This window comes from Pangasianodon hypophthalmus, chromosome 2, assembly GCF_027358585.1.
Source record: "Pangasianodon hypophthalmus isolate fPanHyp1 chromosome 2, fPanHyp1.pri, whole genome shotgun sequence".
NCBI classification, from domain to species: domain Eukaryota; kingdom Metazoa; phylum Chordata; class Actinopteri; order Siluriformes; family Pangasiidae; genus Pangasianodon; species Pangasianodon hypophthalmus.
In genome coordinates this window covers 2,740,499-2,766,038 of record NC_069711.1, presented here as the reverse complement: position 1 = coordinate 2,766,038, position 25,540 = coordinate 2,740,499, and the positions used below count along the sequence as shown (strand labels likewise).

At 39.1% G+C, this 25,540-nt stretch overlaps 5 protein-coding genes across 6 annotated transcripts; 2 read left to right on the top strand and 3 right to left on the bottom strand.

Moving 5' to 3' along the window:
- The first annotated feature begins 591 nt into the window (after positions 1–591).
- LOC113545958 (ghrelin) lies at positions 592–3,885 on the top strand. Its single transcript, XM_026945644.3, has 5 exons — positions 592–727; positions 1,899–2,071; positions 2,453–2,539; positions 3,569–3,680; positions 3,762–3,885. The coding sequence occupies exons 2-5, from the start codon at positions 1,958–1,960 to the stop codon at positions 3,773–3,775; spliced, it is 327 nt and encodes a 108-aa protein (XP_026801445.2). The 5' UTR covers positions 592–727; positions 1,899–1,957; the 3' UTR covers positions 3,776–3,885.
- Positions 3,886–4,294: 409 nt separating this feature from the next.
- vhl (von Hippel-Lindau tumor suppressor) lies at positions 4,295–8,199 on the bottom strand. The gene is made up of 4 exons (XM_026945423.3): positions 8,064–8,199; positions 7,642–7,923; positions 5,608–5,730; positions 4,295–5,445 (listed from the first exon to the last, which is right to left on the bottom strand). Exons 2-4 carry the CDS (start codon positions 7,856–7,858, stop codon positions 5,252–5,254), a joined length of 534 nt encoding a protein of 177 aa, XP_026801224.2. The 5' UTR covers positions 7,859–7,923; positions 8,064–8,199; the 3' UTR covers positions 4,295–5,251.
- Positions 8,200–8,209: 10 nt separating this feature from the next.
- Positions 8,210–9,332, bottom strand: LOC128317946 (uncharacterized). Its single transcript, XM_053231952.1, has 2 exons — positions 9,116–9,332; positions 8,210–8,945 (listed from the first exon to the last, which is right to left on the bottom strand). Exon 2 carries the CDS (start codon positions 8,930–8,932, stop codon positions 8,210–8,212), a length of 723 nt encoding a protein of 240 aa, XP_053087927.1. The 5' UTR covers positions 8,933–8,945; positions 9,116–9,332.
- Positions 9,333–9,482: 150 nt separating this feature from the next.
- On the bottom strand, positions 9,483–21,208 carry crbn (cereblon). The gene is made up of 11 exons (XM_026945661.3): positions 21,034–21,208; positions 19,785–19,897; positions 18,361–18,563; positions 16,167–16,325; positions 15,912–16,065; positions 15,765–15,827; positions 15,006–15,090; positions 13,629–13,744; positions 13,429–13,493; positions 11,812–11,943; positions 9,483–10,549 (listed from the first exon to the last, which is right to left on the bottom strand). The coding sequence occupies exons 1-11, from the start codon at positions 21,107–21,109 to the stop codon at positions 10,372–10,374; spliced, it is 1,344 nt and encodes a 447-aa protein (XP_026801462.1). The 5' UTR covers positions 21,110–21,208; the 3' UTR covers positions 9,483–10,371.
- A 148-nt stretch (positions 21,209–21,356) lies between these two features.
- On the top strand, positions 21,357–23,913 carry zgc:152986 (uncharacterized protein LOC101884054 homolog). Of its 2 annotated transcripts, none has more exons than XM_053231954.1 (3): positions 21,357–21,598; positions 23,235–23,449; positions 23,549–23,913. In XM_053231954.1, exons 2-3 carry the CDS (start codon positions 23,242–23,244, stop codon positions 23,824–23,826), a joined length of 486 nt encoding a protein of 161 aa, XP_053087929.1. In that variant the 5' UTR covers positions 21,357–21,598; positions 23,235–23,241; the 3' UTR covers positions 23,827–23,913. The 2 variants fall into 2 exon arrangements, with proteins under 2 accessions (XP_053087929.1, XP_053087928.1); XM_053231953.1 differs by lacking the exon at positions 21,357–21,598 and adding an exon at positions 21,902–22,001.
- The last annotated feature ends 1,627 nt before the right edge of the window (positions 23,914–25,540 follow it).

Below are 25,540 nucleotides of genomic sequence, written 5' to 3'. Positions count from 1 at the left end.
CGAGTCAAAGCCAAGACTTAATTTCAATTGAAAATCTGTGCCATGACCTGAAAACTGCTGTCTGCCAATATTCTCTGTCTAATTTGGGACAGTTGGAGAAAATTGCTGCACCTCTTGTCCAATATCGCTTTACATTTATGTATGCAACATTCCCGCAACGCTTATATGTGTTATGTGTTAAGAGGCAAGATCCTTTCCAAATAAATCTTTATCAAGAATTTCATAAGAACAACTTCAAAACCAATAGCTGAAACGTTTCAGGAGACTTTACACACCCGAATCCGTTAATGTGTGTACACGCTGAGTGAGATGGTTTGGTTCCCAGAGATGAGCAGTTGTTTACGCTCAAACAAACGTCATTATGTTCATCACGCCCTGTTTCAGGAAGAAATCTACTCACCTACACATTTATCTCCTCATCCAGTTATTGCTAATGCACACCTGGAATTTCACTGTGAACCCACCAGAAGAGCCGATATATCTTATCTTTAAACACACACACACACACACACACACACATACACACACACCTCAAATATTTAAACAACCCTGTTATTGTAGCACTGAAAATATTCAGTGCATTAACAGACAGGGATATTCTACAATGTTTGTTTTTTTACAGTCATCTTCTCGCTTTAGTCTCAGAGGTGATAAGCTTCAGCATATTTAAGAGGCGTGAGTGGATCAGACCAACTCATAACGCCGTCCTGACATTATCTGACTCTAGGTAAGACATCAAGCTTTCAGACATGTGTATGTGAAAATATATAGCAGATGCAGTAAATTCAGTGTGCTACAATTTGTGCAGTTCCTTTTTAGATTCTTGTACATATTTATGCTTTGATATATATTTTCAGTGGTTGTGATATTAGATGTGAGGATTCAAATCTAATACTTATCAACAGTTTGACAATGAAACTACTAGTGCTGAGCAATGCATTAGTTCAAGTTTAGGTCAGAGACAGTTGTACGTCGATATTGCTTGTTGTGAGGCTCGGGTACAGCTGTATAATACAAAAATATACATAAGAAGACAAGGGCGGAGGAGACGAAGAAAGAAATTATGTACAAATATAATATAAAGTCTGATAGACTGCTGGATTCATGATTTCTGCTTTTATTTTTTTAAAGTTTCCTCCTAATACCAAACAGAAAGGCTGTAACACACACCCATGTAAAGTCAGATCAGCAGCTGCATTTGTGATAGTCTTGTTATGGCCTTGATGTCTTTCCTTTGGTGTAATTTGTACTTTCTTTGGACAATGTGTCCTTTCTAGTTTCTCCTCCAAAGGCATTTTGCGGGAAAATAATGACCGGCTCATTCATGTGAGAGTTTTGTGAGAATTTTTTTTATGCATTTTTAAAATCATTTTTACTATTAATGCTAATAAGGATGTCTAAAATAGCAAGAAAACTGAACACAACGTTTGGATTTAAAATTTAAAAAGAATTATAGAAGTAGTCAAGAAAATGGGTTGATTCATTGAATTTTTTGACATTTATAATTTTTGATTTGATTTAGTAGAATAACTCTGACAAGACAAGGTGTTTATGAGCTCATGTATGTAGAAGAGGGCGGATAGCGCTTTCCTCCTAGTGTGTTACGCTGCCCTGTGACACAGCATGAGCAGCAGTTAGAAAAGATGCAGAGGCTGGCTTCACATGTCTCAGAGGAAGCACATGTTAGCCTTCACCTAATAGGTAGATTAGATTAGATTAGATTAAACTTTACTCTCATTGTACAATTATTAGAACAATGAAGTGCCTGAGGTGCTTGTGCCTTATTTTGAATTGTGTGTGGTTATTTAACTGGTTCTTATCCCTGTTGTTTTCACGTTGCTTTGGAGGATTTTTTTCTTTATTAATTGCCGCTGGTTTTCTTTCTGGTTTTACTCCAGATCCAGAGAGAGAGAGAGAGAGAGTGAGAGAGAGAGGGAGAGAGAGACTGACGCTCACCATGCTGTGTCACGGCCGCTTCGGTCATGCGATATTGCTCCTCTGTGCTTTTTCATTGTGGGCTGAAACTGCGATGTGTGGCTCCAGCTTCCTCAGTCCATCCCAGAGACCACAGGTGTGTGTGTGTGTGTGTGTGTGTGTGTGCAGGCATGCTTTTATATCTTGGTAGGGACCAAATTTCCCCAGAATAGCAACAATAACAGATAATAATATCTGACAGTTTTGAGCTTGTGGGGACATTGGCTGGTCCCCATGAGAAAAACTGCAATTTATTTAAAAACTAAAAACTTTCCTTTTGGTTAGTGAAGTTAAAGTTAGGGATAGATTTAGGTGAATCAATTATAGCATCTATTATTTACATGAATTATGTCAGAAGCAGGTCCTCACAAGGATAGAAAGACAAATGTGCGTGTATGCAATCACCTAAGACTTTATATCACCAGTTATATTTAGAGATGATGAAAAGTGTTTCAGTCGGTAGATGTGTGTGTTTTAGAATCGTGGAGACCGAAAGCCACCTCGAGTGGGACGGAGGACTGCAGCTGAGCTCGAGACTCCTCTTCCTTCCGAGGATAGGATCATGGTATGCAAACATTCAGGCGAGAAATAAAACCAAGAGCTAAATAAATGACATTAACTGACATTTCGATTCCTTCAGTGGTGCAAGAAGTACACACACCCTTACCCTAATAAAAACACTGGAAGTGTAAACGCTTAAATCCAACATTTTATTAGTTTTCAGTTAACCTTTAGTTCAGTCAATACAATATACATGCACATCCACAACACTGAGATAAAGTTAGCTTGAGAATGTGTTGTCACTCTTTACAACCAAGGTGAGCAGAAAAGCACCTCAGAATGAACTTTTTTCTTTTTTTTAATGTCTTTAGCTTTTATACTGTATGACATAACACACTTAAAACCACCTGTAAAGGGTGAAACTAGGTGGGAATTATGACGCTTTGATTTTTGGACATAATATAATAAATATTATATCTTAGCTTTTATTAAGTTTGAATTTCAAAAACTCGCATCATTGCTGTCATGTAGGTGCAACCTTTATGGTACATAGCTACAGCTGAGTGTAAAAGTTTGCACCCCCCATTCTTTTTGAATGGATCTCTGTACAATAAACATCTGAATATAAATACACATAGGAGGCCACTACTTATTTTTTTTTGGCAAGAAAACTTGCCAGAAAGGTTCACAGGGCATCTGGTTGATACCAGAGATGTGCATCTGGACCGGGATCCCGATAAATAAATCACGTGGGCATGAGCGAGTGGTCAGATATGAATCTTGAGGGACAAACAAAGAGCACATTCTGAGCTGTGTGATCAATTTACAGCATTCATTTATCCTTAGTAACTGCCTGATCAGGGTCGTGTTAGATTAAATTAAGGTGCTAGTTTGTTTATATTTTGGGGAAAAAAGAAAACTAAATAGAACTAAATTCATTAGAAAATGTCACAGGCAGGTACAAACAAAAATAGGCATAATCACATCCCATGCACGTCTCTAGCTCAGACCAGAATTCTCAGGCAATGCTGACATTTGCATTTCTACTAATCTCTCAACACAATATTTGGGATTTTTTCTTACGGCTCTGCAGGTGAGCGCACCGTTCCAGCTGGCTGTGTCTCTCAGTGAGACAGAATATCAGGATTATGGTCCTGTGCTGCAGAGGATGTTACTGGATGTCCTGGGTGATCCACCAACTTTGGGTAGGTTCTGGTATCTCACACACTCTTAAGAAGTAATACTGACGCAGTGAAGTCACGTGTTTGTTTTTCCATTTGTTTCAGACGGAGCAAACTAACAGCATCTGAACTGAACGGATCCTGATTCGCATACAAAATGCACATTACTAAAACAACAGATTGTGAAATGTGAATAAAATGAAAATAAAATGACACCATGGCAAGCTTATCAGTGTTGAGAGTTTCTTTCTGTTTACACCACATGAATGTGTACAAAAAAAAGGATCTTCTGTATTTCTCATGCATCAGTCATCCATGTTAACGAACTTAAACGATTCTGTGAGCAGGGTTGCCAGGTTCCGCATATCATATCCGCGTATTGCAGATACGGTATATACTGCAAATCAGAAATCGTGCACCAGTGTTAACTTGTTAAAGAAAAAATTACTAGCTAATTAGGTAGCTATTCACGATCTGCTTTGTTTGTTACAAGTTCCTGCTTCCACCATGCTCTAAAAAACTATTTGCTGTTAAATATACGACTTAATAGTGATGAATAAAAACTGTTGACGTATCCACATATTGATCTGAAGTTAAATATTTGTAGAAAGGCTTTCCAAAGAAATGCACAAAGACGAATTTATTTATTTATTTATTTATGTTTTTATCCTACAGTACAAAACATAGTGAACTAAAGACCTGCATTTTTTAATTTAGCAATTCTTTAAAAAGGCATCATTAGGTTTCCTACCAAAATATTATACATCATTATTCAGAAAAATGTATGAAACAAACCAACACAGTAGACTGTATAAGATAATTGCTGGAAAAGTCTTTTTTTTTTAATGTTCAAACGATTTTCCAGCAATCTATTTACTTAAATGCATCTTTGGTTTTCTGACACTGTGGTCTATGTACTTTATAATACTTAAAAGGTGCATTTGATAAGATTATTTATTTATTTTTTACTCCTTGAGCTCACTCCCTCAATCCCGCTCACTCCATTTTCAAGAAGCTCCGCCCTCAGGATCTTAGTTGGCCCGATGAGTGTCTATAAAATGATTGACAGGAGGCGCATCCAAACACAAACGAGCATTCCGTTCCGGAAGACACTTTTCCATACGTGTTTTCTTACCGACTTTATAAACTTTTGCTAATGCTACGGCTTTAATCCATCTTTTTTTTTTTTTTTTTTTTAAATCATGTTCTACATTTCCTCTACTTATACAAGAGAGGAATTTTTAAAAAATCGACTGTTGCACTGTTTAAATGCATACACTTTTTGACTTTCACTCAAGTAGATTTCTGGCTCTCTTCTTCGACTTTTAAAAGAGGAAGATTTTGACACACTCTCTTACACTTTCTCTGTAAAATTTTCCAGCCTGTCTTCCTGAAAAAGGTTCCTGCAGTGAAAGCACGTCTAAAGTCCGTTGTTTTAGAGTCAAACCTCTGCACGGACAAACACCTTCCGGTGTGTTGCATCTTCCTAGAAAGACACTGTCGTTCTCTGGGCTGAACATTTGTCCTGGGATTGTAACAATAATAATAACAATAATAATAATTAATAACAGTAATAATAAAGACAGCGGTGATGTTCAGGTGTTTTGTGCCTCTCTGTTCTGCAGCAGTCTCTGCTCCACTCTCTGGCTGATGCGCCGCAGGTCTGAGTGGATGCTCGGCTTCTGAGCGAGATCTTCCTGAAGACTCCGAGCGATTTCTAACCGAGAGAAATCTTCGATCCGAACGAGTTTCCTTACCACCTGCAGACAGCGCTCCCTCAGGGAAAACACTAACACACACACACACACACACAGAGAAGACACAACGTGAAATTAGCAGAAACGTCACATACAGACCAAGCGAGCATTTACAAGAGAAGAAGACTTCTAACAGAAGTTACACATTCTCCCTAGCCAAACAAATTTAACCACAGGCACTCGGAGCTAGTTACCTGGTAGTGTGATGTTGACCATAGATACTTGGCCATTTTCCAGCGCGTTGGGCAAGTACATCTCTTTATTATTCACCAACATTGGGTCATCAGTCTCAGCGTCACGAAACATCCACGGGTGCCCTGTCCGAAATCAACAAAGAGCCATTCACGTCTCATCGTCTTTTACCATCACATATTCTTATTAACCGTGTTGGGTTACAGCTTTACTTCTGACTGTTACAAAGCACTGACACTGGAGACTCCTTCCGTAAACGTTAAACAAACCTCTCCTTACATAACACCACTTATATGCTTTGTCTTTTCTTTACATTTCTTAATAGCTTTATCATTAAACTAAAGCCCTGTTCGGATTGGATTAGTTTATCAGGCAGAATTCTGTAAGAAATTTTGTACATATCTCTTCAGTAATAAATCTGAGAATATGACGACGCAAACACGACGACGTTGACCTGTGAGCTTGTGACGTGTGGGTGTTTCTAATTTGCGTAATCAAAAAATTTGCATATTCGTAGATCCTGGAATTTTTGATGGGAGCAGAAGTATGTAGATGTTCCTAGGTCATTTTTTTTGGTATTACATTGCATTAGTACTCTACAAAGTCTATTTTAATGGTTTAAAATTACACTTAAGAACTTCTATAACATACCTAAGTGTAATAATATAGCTTTTTAGCTTACTCAAGTATTATTGAAATTGAATCTACTCTCAAGTAACCTGACAATCCATTGATTTTTATTTTGATCTTTAAAATACTTGTGAAAAAAATCTCATTTTTCTCTAGCCTGGCCTTTGCCAATCAGCTGTGTTTTTTATTAAATTAGTTTTAAAGTTAGGCATTATTAAACATTTAATAAACCTTAGCTAACCACCTGCAAGCGAAAATCTAGATTTGTCCGAGTTAGCATAATACATAAGTAAACAAACAAACATTAATTTCTATTAATTTGTATTTTTTTCTTTTGGAATACTTTAAAGGTGCATTAGGTAAGATTATTATTATTATTATTATTATTTTCAAGATTAGGACTCTAACAGTTAAGTGGGTTTGACATTTGAATGATTTTTTTTTTTTTTTAAACTCCTTCAAGCTCACTCCCTCATTGCTGTAGATGTTCACGAAGCTCCGCCCCCAGATCTTATGCTGCGTTCATGATGCCTTGTAAGCGGTAATTTGTAAGTTGTAATAATGTTATTTCCAATCAGGAATTGCTCTGTCAGAGCAGGTAAAACTCGTAAAAAGCTACTTTAATTGCATTTTTTACAGTTACAGGCCTGAGTGGCTATTGTTGCTGTTCTTCTGTAGTGACCTTCAAACATTCACGCAACATTTTTGGACTGACATTGCAGCACAGCAACAACAGAGAGGAGCTTAGTAACAAGCTAGCCGATTAACGTTAGTGATAACCCTAATGTTGATAATTATCTTCTCAAAATTGTGATTAGTATGGTCGGTGTTATCGATTTAACCAAGTATTGTGTGTGTATATTAACTGATCTAAAGCTCAATACTGCTATAAACTCATTTGAAAGTATAGAAGTGGTACACTGGGAGCGGCCATGTTGATTTGACGTCACACTGTAAACAGAGAAGGAACAGGGGTGATAGTTGAGAAGACTAGTTGAGAAGGTGTTGATGTGTTTTAAAGAAATTTTTAGTCAAGGTGGTGTTTTTGTGGGTTTTTTTAAACCAGCTGTAGGCGGAGAATTACAAGTTGCAACGTCACCTTGAACGCAGCATAAAGTGGCATCCAAACACAAACAAGCATTCCGGCCCGGAAGACAGTTTACAAAACGGGTTTTCTCAGCGACTTTATAAACTTTTACCAAGTTCATGGATTAATCTATTGTTTTTGATCATGTTCTACATATGTTCAAGATTATTTCTAGAAATAAGAGATGAAAAAACAACTGTTGCACCTTTAAAGTTTAAATGTAAATACTATTTGACTTTAACTGAAGTAGATTTCTGTGTTTTGACACACTTTTATTTTTCTGTCATGTTTCCAGCCCTGATGAGGAAGAAGGACAGACCCACAAAAGTGTTCATCCTCCTCCCAGTCTGCGGCTGCAGCTCGCCGTAAGACTCCGGCTGTCCCCGGAAGTTAATCCACAGCAGCTGGACGGTGCGCGGGCTGCGGTTACAGAACAGCACCTGAGCCGGGAGCCGACTGATCAGCGAGCGGACCAGAGGGAGCTGCTGCTGCGGCTGCTGCTGCTGTCGCTCCCCGGCCTCCGGAGGCTGAGGCATGGCGGACAGACCCGAGCTGCTCCCCGGTGGCGTTAGGAATGCTGCTGAGTGAGCAAACGCTCCAGCTAAAATAAAATAAAAATAAAATAAAGATACAAAGCGCTCTGTTTATATAAACAAGCAATAACAGTGCGCGAGTTTACAGAGCTACGCCTTGTAGGTGCCTAGCGTTTGTTTTGATTGCGTCATCAACTCAAAAACGCACCCGAAGAAGAAAGTCGCAGCGCTCATCATCTCCCCCTAGTGGCGCATTTCAGATATGAAACGTGTTTGGATTTATTCTCCCCTTTGCTGTTATAACTCTCTCCTGTCCTCTCCTCTCCTGTCCTGCCCTCTCCTCTCCATCCTGTCCTATTCTGTCCTTTCCTCCCCTGTCCTGCCCTCTCCTCTCTTCTCCTGTCCTTTCCTCTCCTGTCCTGCCCTCTTCTCTCCATCCTGTCCTCTCCTGTCCTCTCCTCTCCTGTCCTGCCCTCTCCTCTCCATCCTGTCCTCTTCTGTCCTCTCCTCTCCTGCCCTCTCCTCTCCATCCTGTCCTCTTCTGTCCTTTCCTCCCCTGTCCTGCCCTCTTCTCTCCATCCTGTCCTCTCCTCTCCTGCCCTCTCCTCTTCTGTCCTTTCCTCCCCTGTCCTGCCCTCTCCTCTCCATCCTGTCCTCTTCTGTCCTCTCCTCTCCTGCCCTCTCCTCTCCATCCTGTCCTCTTCTGTCCTCTCCTCTCCTGCCCTCTCCTCTCCATCCTGTCCTCTTCAATCCTCTCCTCTCCTGTCCTGCCCTCTCCTCTCCATCCTGTCCTCTTCTGTCCTTTCCTCCCGTCCTGCCCTCTCCTCTCCATCCTGTCCTCTCCTCTCCTGCCCTGTCCTGCCCTCTCGATTTCCATCCTGTCCTCTTCTGTCCTTTCCTCCCCTGTCCTGCCCTCTCCTCTCCATCCTGTCCTCTCCTATCCTGCCCTCTCCTCTCTTCTCCTGTCCTGCCCTCTCTTCTCTTCTCCCGCCCTCTCCTTCCCTGTCCTGCCCTTTCCCCTCCTCTCCTCTCTTCTCTGGTCCTCTCCTCAGTGTGGCTGTGAGGATTTGTGTTCATTCACAGGAATAGTCTGGGGAAGAAACACATATGGGTGTGATGGTCAGGTGTGCACATACTTGTGGTCGTATTGTGCAGTTCTCATTGCTCGTTCATTTATTAGTTCATTGACTGATTGTATTGTGCATTTATTTTCAGTAAGCACACTATCCTGGTCAGGGTCATAGCGGATCTGCGAGATACCAGATAGCAGGATCAGGTCTGACTCCACCCCCTGGACTTTTGGTTCTGCAGCATGGGGTACTCTGTGATCCAGATCTCTGGAACACTGTGCATGAGGCTGGAATACACCCTGGATGGGATGCCAGTGCACCACACACATTCACATACTTTTAGCATCTACCTGCATGTTTTTGGTAGGTGGGAGGAAACCCGGAGAACCTGGAGGAAACCCATAGAAACACGGGGAGAACATACGTATAAAACACAACACAGACAGTAACCTGAGTTCTGGATTGAACTGGGGACCTTGGAGCTGTGAGACCATCTAGTTTAAAAAAAAAAAAAAAAAATCTAATAATAGTATTATTAAATACTTCTAATACAAATACACATTCCAGATTTTATTAGCGCATTTAGTACTGATCAGCATGAATCCTCGGAATATTACTGTCATAACTATGCCAGTGAGCAGCACTGCAACATGAGATTGATGAAATCTGATGAAATATGCACAAGCTGTATTGTGTGTGTGTGTCAAGTGTGTGTGTTTGAGTGTGTGTGTGTTTGAATGAATGAAATCGTAGGTCCTTTATAACTCCAAGTTCTCAATCTACACACAGATCGTTCTATAAACACGCATCTTAACAATCTTTTCAGTGTTTAACACACACGTACATCCAAAAACACCGTCATCGACAAAAGAGATGGGAGGAAACTGAGATGTGAAAAATACAAAAATACAGTAGATACAGTCGCGTCTCTCATATGATTCGTCAACGACAAGATCTTTTTTCTATTTCTTTTTTTTAAATAAATCACAGGCTGTCCATTTCTATCTGCAGTCACAGTGGCACACAGTACCACACCTGACACATCTATACACACAGAGCGTCATCTTGCTTTGGCCAATAAGGGATCATCACACAAAATCCCTCATTTTACAGAAAAGCCTTTTTTTAACATTGAACAGAAAAAAAACGCAAGATGTGATGATTATTATGTACATATACTTTGCTATTTCGGGGAAAAAATTGCTGTCGTGTGACGTTCTGATTGTAATAAATTTAATTAAAGTGACAACACTCTCAGTGCCTCGTAGTGCCTGTTTCATTTCTTTCTCTCCCTCTCTGACTCTTCGTCATCGTCCTCTTCCTCCTCCTCCACCATTTTTTAAAAAAAAATCTCCTTCCTGCCTCTCTCAGTCGCTCGGAGTGTGGTGTGTGACGGAGGACGGTGGACGTGATCGTGATCTGTGTGCGTAATGCGTCGCGCTGAGGTCACAGGCAGAGCAGGCGTGAGCCTTCCACACCCTCCTCAACCTGAGGGATTGTGGGTAAGAGCGCAGAGCGGGTCAGACCCCAGAATCGCTGAGGACTCAGATCCTTTTTTACGGCTGAGAACTTCCAGCCCATGTGAGAACCGCAGGTCCGGCACTGCGCGATGGTCCATGCGTACCTAAAACACACACACACACACACACACACATGCGCACACACACACAATTTTCAACATTTCATTCATTAATTAATTCATTCATTAAATTCTGCATTCATTTATTAATTAGTTCATACATGATTCATTAATTCATTCATTAGATCATTTATTCATTCATTCGTTCATTCAATCATTCATTAGTTCATTCACTTATTCACTGACTAGTTCGTTCATTCATTCAATCATTCAATCATTAGTTCTTCCATTCATTTATTCAATGATTCATTAGTTTTTTTAATTCATTCATTAGTTAATTCTTTCATCCATCCATTCATTAGTTTATTCATTCAATAGTTCATTAGATGATTCATTAGTTTGTTTATTCACCTATTCATTCATTCATTCATTCATTCTTTCATTAGTTCAGTCTTTAATTAATTTATTCATTCTTACATTTATTCATTAGTTTATTCAGTCAATAGTTCATTAGACGATTCATTAGTTTGTTTATTCACATGTTAATTGGTTCATTCATTCATTAGTTCATTCATTTATTAATTTATTCATTAGTTTATTAATTTAATATTTCATTAGATGATTCATTAGTTTGTTTATTCATTCATTCTTTCATTAGTTCATTCACATTCATTAGTTTATTAGATGATTCATTATTTTTATTAATGTATTCATTAGTTTATTCATTCATTAGTTCACTCATTCATTCTTTCATTAATTTATTCATTATTTCATTAGTTTATTCATTAGCTCTTTCATTCATTTTTACATTTACACACTTTTCACCATTTGGAGCTACACCTAACGTAGAGAAAAGCACAGGACTGCATGATATAATGATAATTATTAAACAGATCGTTTCGGCTGTAAAATCTGACTAGTTAAGCCACGCCCCTCGGTGATGTTTTCCTTTCGTGCTTTTTGGTTCGATTCATTTTGTGCAGTGTGAAAAACCAAACCAAACCACAAGTAACAATTTCACTAAACTAATGTGTGTGAAAGCGCACTACGGGGTTAACTGATTGGACATTTCAAACGTCAAGTATGATGGATATTTTAAATGATAAATAAGCGTACAATTCAGAAGTAAAAGTTAGCGCTCAAGTGCTCAAGTCAACAAACACTGATTAGCTAGCTTTAGCTAACCTCTCCAATAACACTCTCGCTCCTGTTTAAATCACTAAGGATTTGTGATTGCGCTACAGGAAGTTAAGTGATAATGAATGGTCTCGTCTAACTTTTCTTGTCCTTCATTATGACATGCTCACCCTGGGAACCAGCTGTGCAGTGTGGAGGGTCTCCCGATCAGGTTGAGGTTGCTGGCCTTGTAGACGGTCAGAGTCTCATGGACATAACCATGAGGATTCACGTAAGCTGCCATCGGCCCGCACAGAGACAGACTGCAGAGACGGAACCAATAATACCATATAATACACACCAAGGCAGAGATAATTAAGCAATATCGCAATATCGAGTGCGGTTATATTGAATATCAGAACACCGTGCCGATATTCAGTATAACAGACTGTGAGTGTGATATTACTTTTATATAACAGTTAATTAATATCAAGTAAGTGACACAATTTCGGACACAATGTGGCTAAACGTTGTTTGTTTTTGCTCCACTAGCGGAAATAGATCCCGCTATAGCACATCAGCTAGCAGGCTAGCTAGCTGCACATTTCCATAAAAGTTGCTTCCGATAAAACTAGCTTCACTTCTTCCTTTTCATCTTCATCTGACGAGCTTTCAAATTTTACGTCAGAAGTTACATTCATGAAAAAAAGTATCGTTTGCCATATCCGCTGATGATGTCGCTAACTCTACTAATAGTAACTGTTTTGAACCAGGAAGTGGAATTTTACGTGAAATTTAAGAGGAATGATAGACGCAGTGAAACGATCCAGTGTGGTTGCAGGAGATATAGGCACACTCGGATCGCCTCTCGTCCAATCAAATTAGTGGACCGGAACTTGCTGTTGTATAATATGAAAAAAAAAAAAAACCCTGACAGATTAAATCCATCAGTTTAGAACAGTGAAGACACGAAGACCTTAAAATTTACCCACCTGGTATCACGCAACAAATATAATCATGTCCCGGATTGAAAGGAATTTGAAAAACTGCCTTTAATTATTAAAAAAAATAAATAAATAAAATTAAAAAAATCGCTAAGGCGACCCGAGTAGCTATAAACAGTGTTTTTTTTTTAGTTAAGCATAAATAACTAGCTTCTAACCACAGCGCTTGAATTATCAAATCTGATTGGTTAGATTTTTGTATAGCAGTATAGCCAAGACAGAAGTTCTCAATTTAGTTAAATTTAACTCGTTTAAATTTTATGTCTAATTGACATCGTCACAAAGCAGCTTTACAGAAATATATAAATTCTGGATATAGATTTAAAATTTCTAAATTTATTTAAGCTCTGTCTGTAAATAATAATAAAAGGACTTATTTCTGTATAACTGTGCAGTCTGTTGTGTCATTGTTTACGTAAAATAAAGAATTAAATACTTCGTAGCACGCTAGCATTACTGTAGCAACATATTAGCAGAACTACGCACTACAGTTCGGACTGTGTCATTAAAATTTTATTCTTCTTCTTATTTTTTTTTGCTGATCACATTGGAATGTCAGGTTTGTAATGCAAGTATAAGTTACGACATCTGTGTCAAAGTTACGTAAGGAATAAAACACGACCGAAGTTGATTATTTTCCTACCACAGCTATTTCGCTGTTACTATAGAAACGATAACATACTAGAACGAACGCATTAATATAAATCTGTAGAGAATCCCTGAGAATCACTTGATAATATGAGTAATTTCAGTAATTAATAATTTACTGTCTGGCTTGAAATGGACCGTGTGCGAGCGTCTCACCTGAAGATCTCGTTCTTGGTCGTGATCTCAGTGTCCTGGCACTGTTTACAGCACAGAGACGTGCACTGCAGCGGATAAAAAAAAACACAAAACAGCATCAAAATACTGACTTGGAAAAGGCTTCTGACAAATCTGTAGATTAGGCATGTCAAACACACACACATATATACACACACACACACACACACGCAAACACACACCCTGTCCATGATGTCCAGCTCACAGCGGAGTCTCTGAATGGCGCTACCGATCCTTAGGAGCTGCAGTCTGAGAGCATCGTCTATCGGCAAACACGCTGCCACCCTGTAGGAGAAATCTACACACACACACACACACACACACACAAACATTAAGGCGGGACTTGATCCACAACAACAAACAGAAATTTACAAACAGATATTGTAAAAATGATTTGCAGCAGGAAGTAGGTCGGGTTGCCAGGTCTGTTTTTCCAACGGAAATGGAAAAATACTTTTGAATTGCTGCTGTGGTTTGATTTCTTTTTGGCATGTATTCTATATAGATATTTCGCAACCTGGAGTGTGTTTAGTGCAAACGCCAAACATCTGTTACACACGTAACACGCCCACTTAGCGAACGTTAGACATTAGACGAGTACAGTCAGGTCCATAAATATGTGAACGTTGATAAAGTTATTGTTATTTTAGCTGTCTATCACAGTATATCAGAGTTTGAAATTAAATGATTAAGTTTTGCTGTCTCGCTGATGGGTTTGTTTTGATTTTTTATTTATTTATTTTTTTTTGCCTAATGATGGCTTGCTTGTAAGTGAAATAATGAGGCATCTGCCCATGGAACAGCTGAGCAGCCAATTGTACAGTTACTTTTGGTCCCTTAATATAAACATAAAACATAAAAAGTGCTGTAATTCCTACAACATTCACCCAATTTGTATAAAAATAACCTCAAATTAAAGCTGAAAGCCTGCATATTGAGATTCATTAATTAATTTCAACTCCTATACCCAAATATTTAAGAACCTGACTGTATACAAATAACATCAATTAAATATATTTATCAGGAGTGAGATTTTGACCCAAAAAGATAAAACAGGCCTAAAATGACATGCGAGATCCAACAATTTTTATAGCGATGATGATTAGAAAGTGATCATGTGATTTATTTATTTTTTTTTAACCTACACTCAACTCAAAAACCATGAACAGCATCAACAGTGAGTGAAAAATGTCAGTCATGTGGATATTAGACATCAGAGCTGTAAAATAAGCTATAAAATAAAATAAATATCAAAAATGTACTAATGTGGTTTTTTTTTTTTTTGTATGTTTACTCTATATTATTGCACCTTTTCACGATTGCCACAGTTCCTGACTGCACAGCTTATAATACTTTTACACACACCTTATTCTCCTTAAAACTGAAATAACTGAAATTCTCATTTCCCTGTCTTTTTTAAGCCAGCGGTTTTACACATTTATTGTGGTATTTTAAAAATCCTGAGCAGGGAGAAAAAAAAAAAAATCAGTATCGCACAAGCCTTCCAGGATGTATAGTTCACCATGAGTGTGTATTGTGTAGTGTGTACGAGTGTGTACCTATAGCATTAGTGGGCAGCGATTCGTCTTTTAGGTTCTCGTCCCATTCATGGAGCTGCTTCTTAACTCTGCTCATTAGAGTCTCCTGTATGACACACACACACACATACACACACCATTAATATAATCACACACTAAATTAAATACAAGTTTCACAAACAATGCTTAAATTACTCCTGAAATTGGTGTTTCAGAGCTTTTCTGTACCTGCCCCTTTCTGACCCTACACCAACATGATAAATATACAAAAAAAAATAGTTTTGGAGATTAATTTTACAGTTTGTCACGTCTGAGAAATCTTTCGCTGACTCATTCTGTACTAGTCTTATGTTCGTCCAATTAAAATGCTCATTAGAACGGATATGTCCCGCCTCCGGGGCGTGTCTTGCTCTACAGTGGCAGCTGGTTAGCAGTAAACATGGTTCATCTGTGTGTTTTTGGCTGTCTTTCCGCACACAATTCCCTTTTGTTGAGAATAAATGTTCGGAGTATAATCATTTGGAAGAGGGGGTTTGTTGTATGTGGTTTGCGTGAGTTGGCGGTTATGTGACTTTAATGGAGGAGCGTTTTACCAAACCGCTACGTCAGACTGAACGAAAAATTCACTCGTCGTCCTGGTTAAAGTGGACAGGGGGTGGTGAAAAACATTTGCCGCTGTTCTCCTTATTTGTTCTCAAACTATATATGTATGTGTATGTGTGTGTGCGTGTATATATATATATATATGTATATATGTATCTTTTGCGAATAAAAACTCACCGAGTCGTACAGGGAGTAAACCCAGGAGGGCCATGGGGTCATACTAGCAGGATACAACTTCCTCTAAGAGAGAAACATTAAAAGCGTAAAGAACTCAGATATAAATTTAATGCACTATATATTATTAATGCGCTACGTGTTTGTTACCCGTCTGTAGGTGTGGCAGCGTTGTGCTTGGCTCTGCGGTGGTGTGGGTCTGGCGTCTGGAACACGTCTGTGTAAGCGGGATGAGAGCTGCAGCGCACTCAAAGGGTCCAGCAGAATCCTTTCTGGCAAAATCTGCACCTTTGCTTGACGAATCCTAAAAAACAAACCGTTCAACAATCAGTGATTCATTCATTCACTCGCTCACGGATTTTAATTCATTCAGCTACGCAGCACCGTGTGGGGTTAAAGTCTCACCCGTCTGCCTGCGTGCGAATGTCATGCACTTTGAAGCGCTGCCGTCCGATAGCTTTGATTTTCACCGTCTCGATGCCGTACTCTTGCTCCTCGCGAAAGGCGTAGATCTCTGCCGTCGTCCCGAACTCCGCCTGCAGCTCTCCTCCGCCCGAATCCGGACTGCGTAGAAGCGATTATTAGTTCATTTTTTCTCAGTGCTTTAAAGTTGAATTATTATTTTGTGGTGATTGTTGTCAGGAGAGTGATTCAGTGATCACAGGAGAATTATCCGGCTGCGCTGGGCTCATGCCGATTTCAGAATGAGAATTTCTATAAAATAACTGACATGAGGCCCACACAAACACAAACAAGCACTATGGACCGGAAGGCAAACAGGTTTTCACAGCCACATAATACTCTTTTGCTCTTTTTATAATATTCTACATATATTTCCAGATTATTTGTACTCGTAAGAAATTAAAAAAAAAAAAAAAACTGTTGCACCTTTAAGAGCTCTGCTGGCTTGAACTGGGTATAACAGTATGTTAAGGCAAAAGGAAAACAATTTGTTCGACCAGTATATATTACTTTACTACTGAAATGATTTATAAATTACTTCCATACATCGATACTGATACTGGCATCAGGTATCTATCTGATACTGAATACTATGAATACTTGCATTCATAAGAAATGCTCAGATACCAGATGATACTTTGTGACGTAAGCCTAGTGTATGATCTAGATTCCTGTGAAACAAACCTTTGTCCTATAACCTATAACGAGTTTAACTAGAACTAGCATGCTAACTAGACTTAGAATTGGCAAGGGTTGCCAAAGCATCACTTTTCAAAAGCCGCGTTAAACCGCTATAAACACACAAATATTCTTGTTGTTCAATCTCTTGAAATGTTCTTCTCAGAAATTCTGATAAAACAAAAACCCTGATGTTGGGAAATAAATCTGTCTGGAATGAGTCTGCTGAATTTCACACCAAGAGCTACTGCTTACGCATTTGGTGTATTTTTTTTTTTTCAACCTCCCGCACACATTTTACACGTAATCCAACCCCAAGGTGGGAGGAATGATGAATGAGGATGCATTTAATAAAGCGCTGCCATCTGCATGTTTTGGTCACACTGGAACTGAGTGATGTCAAACAATTATTTTCCTCTCAACCAATCAAAAAACAAACATAGCATACTTGGGAAAAAATGTACTGACCCGCCCACAATGAGTTTTTTTAAATACTTTTTGCGCTGATGCATTTATTGAATTTTACTTTGAAGCTGGATTAAAATATGGAAATATGATCACCATCATTGCTTAGTACACATGGTAACATAGGGGACTTTTTAAAACGAAAGAACTTTCGTCAATTTGAGGATGTGGTCAATTTTATTCGTGATCAGTTACAGTACAGCGGATAGCTCCATGGGTACGGACGGATGTATTGTAAGTGCAGAGAATATGGTCTACGTGTGAGAAAGGAAGCATTTGATTATTAATGAGTTGGATCCAAGACGAGCTTTACGGAGGAAACAAAGACGTCAAAAACTACTGAGAGGGAACGCAAAGCTTATTGAGCAGGAATGCAAATGTCTATCAAAACAAAATCTCATCGTGACCCTTTATTGGCTCAGTAAAAACAAATCTGTTGTTAGTTGTTAGTGAGCGAATATCAGGAGATTTATGTTGAATTGGAAATATTTCATATGCAATATTCCAATGGTGTGATGTCACGTCGCACTTTCACTCTCACATACAGTCAAGCGGCTCAAATTCTCTTTGATTTTCTGCCTCCGGAGCTAAAGCGAAGACAAACAACCTTCACGTCACCAGAGTTACACCAATCTTTATTAATCTTCATTTATTAGATTATGATAAATCTAATCAGGAGAGCAATCTAGGTTAGGTAGCTAGCTGATACTAGCTAGAACTGGTAAGACTGTTGTTATGGTAACAGTGTGTGTGTTGAGTAAGATGCTTTTTTCTTATCTGTGCTCCAGTGAGCAGTTTTTCCAGGAAAAAAACAACATAGATAGATAGATAGATGTACTTTATTGATCCCTAAGAGGAAATCAGCCTTAAACACCTCAGTGTAACTCTACGTGCTAGTTCATCATCTGATATCCATAATAATTAATGTTTTATCTTCTGTCTGTGAAATGCTAACTCAACGGAGGATTCCGGAAAGCCCTGACGGAGCGGTTACCTGTGTGCCAGCACGGCGAACGTGCGGTCCTGGCTGACCAGGTTGCGGAACATGCTGACCTCCTGCGGTCTGAAGAGCTGCAGCGGCAGAGTCTGACCCGGGATCAGGATGAGGGCGGCGTGAGGGAGGACGGGGAGGTTCTGCACGCTGTCGTCGTCGTGTAGAGTGCGCCCGTGGAACTCCTCCATGTCTGAGCCCAGGTACTAACACATACACACACACACAGACACACACACACACACAAAAAGCATCTTATAAATAACCAATCACTGCTATCTGATCTGATGTCATCAGTGTGCGCCTTCAACTCCTCCCTCTCATGAACTACATAAAAAAAGTAAGATTATTGTATAGCTCTGTGTATAATGTACTTTCTTTGTGAAAATTTTGAATGATCGGATATTTAACACATTTAGTTTAGGTAGCTGATGTTAGCTTTCATAAATAAGGGCACAAATAAGCATAAATTGACCAAAATGTAAGCAGAATTTAATTAATTCAAGAATTTTATTAATTCAAGAACTCACTTTAAAAAAATTTCTGACTTAAATTTCATATCTCATTTCCACATTAGTACATTAGCGCATTTATCCCATTCTGACTACGAATTCGGACCTCGGATTTATTTGAAAAAACAAATCAGCCCACTTTTCACTATCATCACTATTAATAAATCTCGGATTTGTTAATCGTAAAATCCAGCATGAACGACTTGCATATACCGTGTGATCTTCAATAAGATAATGAAAGAAATTCAATTTTTTAGTACAGACGTTTTCTCATAGACATGTTGATCCATTTTCACTTTCCTACATTACCCACAATGCAAATCGACTACCTGATGATAGTGGTGCACTGGAATTTAACCCCTCGCTTCGTCTCTGCCTACAGAGCACGATGCAGCGGCGCTTTAGTCTTTTAGTCTGTCCGGCTCTCTCATCTCCTCATCTGTACAAAGCTTCGGACTTAGCTCGAGTTTACTGTGTTGTGTAGCTGCATTGCATTCTGGGTCTTTGAGTCTAGCGTTTGCAACAACGTCTCCACTAGGTCTGTGTTGGGTTTCTCGTTATGATCATGTTGCTGGAAAATGTTTGTTTTTAAGCACTACCAATGAAACCTGATTGTTATATCTTATGCTCCAGATCATGAAATTTCCAAAAAAAAAAAAAATCCATCAATGCTAGCAACAACAATGTACTACTGTGAAGTCAGAGCAACACACAGCCGCTAATATCTCACGGGAAAAATGATAAAAAAGATACAACACCAGCCGACATATTAGCACCAAAATCACTAAACCCATCCCAAATACTTCAGTAGAAACATATTTTTCCTTTCAGTAATCTACACATAACGTGACCTGTGTACAGAATCGGACTATCAGGGTGTGTGTGAAGTGTTACAGATGATCATTCCGCTCTCACAGCATGCGAGGTGGGCAGGCTGGGGTCGAAGTTGATGATGCTCGGCTTTTCCGCACCCTCGCTGTCCCGATCCTCCGTCTCCATGTCATCTTCCTCCTCTTCTTCCTCATTTTCTACAGAGCACACACACACACACAGATGCTTAGTGTTAATGGTTAAACATAATAACCCCATCTTAACGCATCACTATCTTACATACTCAGTTATTCTCGGCTGCTCTTTAACTAAATCTCGCACCCAATCGCAATTCTAATACTGTACTCTATTCGCATTTTATTCAAATTACTGTCTAGTCGTTTCTTTTAAAGAAGGATTGTGCGTTCTTTTCTGTTGTGTCTCAGCGAGTTTACAGTTTACTTAGCGAGAGTACAGTTGTCTCTGGTATAGAGTGCAAATAAAATGAGTTTCTGTATCTGTATCTGCTCCAAGTATTCGGATTTAAACCCGGAGTGGGCGTGTCCTAAACCGAAAGTCTAAACCGAAAGGAAAAATGTCAGAATGTTGTGACAGTTCCTCAACCTCAGCTACCTCTTGCTACAGTTACCTCTGAGTGTGTGTGTGTGTGTGTGTGTGTGTGTGTGTGGAGGGGGAGAGGGTTGGGGGGTTGGGTGTCAGGCACTGATGTCGGACGAAGAGGTCTGAACATGGTGTACTTCATTTACTTTGACCGGAAGCAACATCGCTGTATCAGTGCATCTTCCAAAACATTACTATAACATGTGAGATAAGAAGACGGGGGCGGGGCTTCCCAGGGACGTGTCAATCATTCCAGAGTCTGATGCTGATTGGCTTATCGGTTGTTTTTATTAAGGAGGAAAAGAAAATCACTGTTTTATTGTGTTGGTGTTAAAATACAGAGTTCCAGATCTACTTCCTAACAAATAATGAGTACACCTCTTATGTGTGTTTGTGTTTATTTTAGTTTAGACTATTATTTTTGAATACATCTCTAGTTTTGTGCTTTCATTTTCACTTTCCTTCAAGGTTTAGGATTGTTGTTGTTGTTGTTTTGGTTTGTTTCTAGGGTTGTTTAGATGTGAATGAACACCCAAACACCTGTGGGCTCATATGTGACAAACCTAAAGCTTGCCATGTCTGAACTCCCGGGTTAATCCCGGGTTAATGTGGGTTAAACCCCGGGCAGCTCCGTGGCCTCTGAAAAGTCTGCGCAGCGCCGAAATGGTGGCGTTTTAGCGGAAGTGTGTCAGCGACTGCATTAGTTTTTAAGCGCATTCAGAGGAACACTCACCCGGTAAGAGCTGTAACTGGTTCCCCATGTCGTCGTTAATGTTGTTGTTGTCAGCGCCTTCTCTCTCATCAGCCATGGCCGTGTGTTTACACCATGATTACTCTCCCAAAACACGAGCAGGCTGAGCGCAGTCACGGAGAAGAAGCGGAGAAGACCAGCGCGCCCTCTGCTGTGCGGAGGAGGAACTACAGCGCGCCCTCTGCTGTGCGGAGGAAGAACTACAGCGCGCCCTCTGCTGTGCGGAGGAAGAACTACAGCGCGCCCTCTGCTGTGCGGAGGAAGAACTACAGCGCGCCCTCCTGCTGTGCGGAGGAAGAACTACAGCGCGCCCTCTGCTGTGCGGAGGAAGAACTACAGCGCGCCCTCTGCTGTGCGGAGGAGGAACTACAGCGCGCCCTCCTGCTGTGCGGAGGAGGAACTACAGCGCGCCCTCTGCTGTGCGGAGGAGGAACTACAGCGCGCCCTCTTGCTGTGTGGAGGAGGAACTACAGCGCGCCCTCTTGCTGTGTGGAGGAGGAACTACAGCGCGCCCTCTGCTGTCCAGAAGAGGAACTACAGTGCAAAGGTACAAACAAATATTGGCTTTTAAAAAATTTTGTTTTAATTAAAACTTCTTTTCTCCAAATAGTACCTCAGTATTATTTCTTAACTCACTTTTACATTTAATACACTCTATATAGTCGTCTAGGTAGTTAGGTTTTAAAAAAAAACAAAACAAAACAAAACTTATTTTAATGCTGTGTAAGCATCATGTACAATTATTTTAAATATTCCTACTTCTTCTGAATAAATGTGGATAAATACTAAACATATACCTATATTTAGATATCCCAGCACTCCTAATCTAATTTTTTTTTTTTTTTGGGGAAAATATTCTAATAAAGTTCTAAAGTGTCAAAAAAACAACATGGCTGACTCCCATTCTCTGTGTTTTTAATCATTCACCTGGAAAATTCTCCATATACCAGGTAAAGAATTCAGTTATGATATTTAATCCTCCATTTCTCACCTGTTTAGGCAAAGATAGAGCTTTTAAATAAAGTATAGATACACAAAACCTGAGGCGATTTATGTTATGGAATTTATACAGTGGTTTCAGTGTTTTTTTTTTTTTTAAAGCACTATTATATTTCTGTGTTTCCTCTTATCATTATAAAAAGTACTTAAAAGAATCAAATATGCTAAAGTACAGTATAGTACAGTGTGATTTTTTTTTTTAAACATTGTTTTAATAATACCTACTTTGCTGTAGGCGTATTGGGAAAAAAAATCTTAAAATGTTGTATAAAAATATTGCTTTGTCATATTAAAAGCATTGAAAGTGAAAAGATGAGTTTATAGAATTAGATAGTGTGTTATAGTCACTGATATTAAACATTCGAAATTTGTTAAAATCAGAAATTTTAATTTCATAATCTTGAAAAAGCATGAGAGTAACATTTTCCCTAAAATCAAACCTGATTTTCTTAATCAACTTAAAAAAAAAAAAAAGATTAAAAAAAGAAAAAGTCTTAAGAACATTAACGCTTTTTACTTTTCTTCTTTTTCTGGCAATTAACCCAATATTTCAGGACAATAGATATAAATATATTTATATATATATATATATATATATATATATTTTTTTTTTTTTTTTAAATAAATGCTTAAGATACATGTTGATTATTTCAATAAAAAAACATGCCTTGTGAAAAATTTTGCATTTAAGTGTATTATTACATATTTGACTGATAAAACAACAGCAAACATAATACACCAGGAACTTGAAAACTGAAAACATGCTGTCCCTCATTAAAAAAAAAAAAATCACCTATTTAATACCTATTAAATGACACACATTATACAAAATATGGTTACAGTTAGGGGCGGTTTAATTTCTGGCAGATTTACAGCTTTAAGATGAAACGAAGCAAAATGTTTCATTGTGCCTTGCTCACGATCAGAGAAACTTCTAATTTGATCAAAAGTAGGCAGGAAGGAGAAACAAAATGTCTTTCGTTTTTTTTTAAACATGACTACCAAGTGTAGTTTGACTATGTGTGTGTGTGTGTGTGTGTGTACATGTATTTAAAAAAAAAAAATTCTTTTGTTTACTGAGATTGAAGTTGGGGTTAGATCAGCAGAAACAGTGGAAGGTCCTGATAAAGATAGTAAAACCAACATGTGTGTGTGTGTGTGTGTGTGTGTGTGTCCATGCACAGGCAGTCGATGGCTCTGGCAGTCCGTGTGAGTGTCCTGCTGCTGCTCTGCGTGTGTGTATGTGTGTGTTTGGCTGATTATTATTCAGTGTTAGGAGTTCCTCGCTCTGCGTCCGAGAGAGAGATAAAGAAAGCGTTTCACCAGCTGGCCCGGAAGCTCCACCCGGACAGGAACCACAGCCCAGATGCTCAACACGTCTTCACACAGCTTGCACAAGGTGTGTATCCACACACACACGCACACACACGTCTCTATTACATTATTTTATATCCAGTGTATCATGACAGCGCTCTGTCCATCTCTATTTCTTCCTCAGCCTACGAGGTTCTGTCTAACCGAGAGAGACGGAGAATCTACGACCAAAACGGAGAGACGGAGAAGAAGCAGGATTTTTATGGCGACCAACACGGTTCCTATGGTGACAGCGATTTCCTGGCCTTCGGTCTACATGAGCTCCTGAATATGCTGCGGATGGAGGATGATTTCATGATGTGGGAAGATGCGGGTCTGGGTCACGGGTGGAGCTTTACAATGTGGGATGAAGATCAGGATGATGATGGTGATCATCTCAGCGAGATGTTCAGTATGCTGTAAGATCAGAGAGAAGAAGAGTAATTGTAAGATATTGCAATATTGAGTGTATTTTAATTTCATATTAAATAAAGTATCTGTTTTAAAACAGGTTATGATAATGATTCATTCGGAATCCATGCGGGTGCCAGCATTTTTTAAAATTTTTTTTTAATATGCTGTTATTAAAACGATCCTGAGCTCAGGTTACGGTCTGTTTCCTGGATTTCCTCTGGGTTTCCAGATAAATTGCCCCGGGTGTGAATGAGTGTGTGAATGTGTGTGTTTCATGAACTAACATGTCGTCCAGGGTGCACTTCAGCTAAACTTCAGCTGAGTCAGCAAAATCCAAACCTGCTTCTGGTCGGGCCTTTGCTCAGCTCCACACATAGGAATGACTGTATAAAAAAAAAAAAGCATTTTACACACACACACACACACACAGTCTTCGAATTGAGTGGATGAGCTGTATTTCCATAAAGTTTGTTGTACTTATTATACTAGATGTACTTACAGAGCGTGTATTTTTTTTGGGTCTTGTATCTTTTTGTCTATTTGCACAACATGTTGTCCGGTGATTATTTTGCACCTCGCTGTTGCCACTTTTCTACTTTTCTATGCAACAAGGCGTCCGAGTACGCTATTTCATTCTACCATATACTTGTATATGACTAGAATGATATTAAAAAGCCATCTTAAATGTTAAAAGACTTGCACATTGTGCAGTACAGAATGGCTTAGAATAGGATATTCGGTTTAAATACTTAACATGAGGTGAGAGTTAAAGCATACGGCACACAAAGGGGACTTTTAACAAACACAATTCATGCTTCAGGTCCTGCTTCCATTACATTATTGGAAGGAATATTCAATTCACTTTATTTCACGAAGCAGATTCGCAGAAGATCGCGATCCTTAATGAGAAAGCCTGAGGTGACAACGGAAAGGAAAAACTCCCTGAGACGACAGGAACCTCGAGAGGAACCAGACTTCCCGTCCTCTTCTGTTTGACACCGGATAGTGTGATTATAAATCATTACAGTATACAGGTGTACAAGGATAAAGACGCACAGTAAGTCAGTTTACAGGATGTTCAATATGAGTAGATTATGAATAAGAGCTCTGGGATGAGCATATGACAGTCTTTATGATTACAGCAGCAGTTTTAGGCAGTAATTTACAGTATCCAGGTGAAATTATCCACTAAAGAAAAGGTGAGACTTGGGCATAAATTGCTGATAGCAATATAGTTCAAAAAAAGTGTTTTTTTTTTCTTTTCAGTGCTTAAGATATAATTTTCATTTTTTGTAAAGATTCATTTCAACACTGCTGCACTCCAGTTTAGTAGGTGGCAGTAATGCACTGTAATTTAGCCTGCAAGAAGAAGAAGAAGAAGAAGAAGAAGAAGAAGAAGAGTTGCCAGGTCCTCATTTTACCCATTATATTTATTTACATGGGCAGATTTTTTTCTTTGCTCTGTCTCTCAAGCTAAGTGTCTGTCTGTCTGTCTCTCAAGCAACGTGTCTGTCTGTCTGTCAAGCTACATGTCTGTCTCTCAATCTAAGTGTCTGTCTGTCTGTCTCTGTCAAGCTACATGTCTGTCTCTCAAGCTATATGTTTGTCAAGGTGCATGTCTGTCTCTCATATGTCTATCTGTCTGTCTGTCTGTCTGTCAAGCTACATGTCTGTCTGTCAAGCTAAGTGTCTGTCTGTCTGTCTGTCAAGCTACATGTCTGTC

Excerpts from the sequence above, each read along its gene's own strand:
- LOC113545958 (XM_026945644.3), top strand. The coding sequence starts at position 1,958 with ATGCTGTGTCACGGCCGCTTCGGTCATGCGATATTGCTCCTCTGTGCT. Across the intron at positions 2,072-2,452 it reads GTCCATCCCAGAGACCACAG|AATCGTGGAGACCGAAAGCC; the intron begins GTGTGTGTGTGT and ends TGTGTGTTTTAG. Across the intron at positions 2,540-3,568 it reads CTTCCGAGGATAGGATCATG|GTGAGCGCACCGTTCCAGCT; the intron begins GTATGCAAACAT and ends ACGGCTCTGCAG.
- vhl (XM_026945423.3), bottom strand. The coding sequence starts at position 7,858 with ATGCCTCAGCCTCCGGAGGCCGGGGAGCGACAGCAGCAGCAGCCGCAG. Across the intron at positions 5,731-7,641 it reads GAGGATGAACACTTTTGTGG|GGCACCCGTGGATGTTTCGT; the intron begins GTCTGTCCTTCT and ends GATTTCGGACAG. Across the intron at positions 5,446-5,607 it reads GGTCAACATCACACTACCAG|TGTTTTCCCTGAGGGAGCGC; the intron begins GTAACTAGCTCC and ends TGTGTGTGTTAG.
- LOC128317946 (XM_053231952.1), bottom strand. The coding sequence starts at position 8,932 with ATGAACACAAATCCTCACAGCCACACTGAGGAGAGGACCAGAGAAGAG.
- crbn (XM_026945661.3), bottom strand. The coding sequence starts at position 21,109 with ATGGCTGATGAGAGAGAAGGCGCTGACAACAACAACATTAACGACGAC. Across the intron at positions 13,745-15,005 it reads GCTGCCCACTAATGCTATAG|ATTTCTCCTACAGGGTGGCA; the intron begins GTACACACTCGT and ends GTGTGTGTGTAG. Across the intron at positions 11,944-13,428 it reads ACCAAGAACGAGATCTTCAG|TCTGTCTCTGTGCGGGCCGA; the intron begins GTGAGACGCTCG and ends CCGTCTCTGCAG.
- zgc:152986 (XM_053231954.1), top strand. The coding sequence starts at position 23,242 with ATGGCTCTGGCAGTCCGTGTGAGTGTCCTGCTGCTGCTCTGCGTGTGT. Across the intron at positions 23,450-23,548 it reads CTTCACACAGCTTGCACAAG|CCTACGAGGTTCTGTCTAAC; the intron begins GTGTGTATCCAC and ends TTTCTTCCTCAG.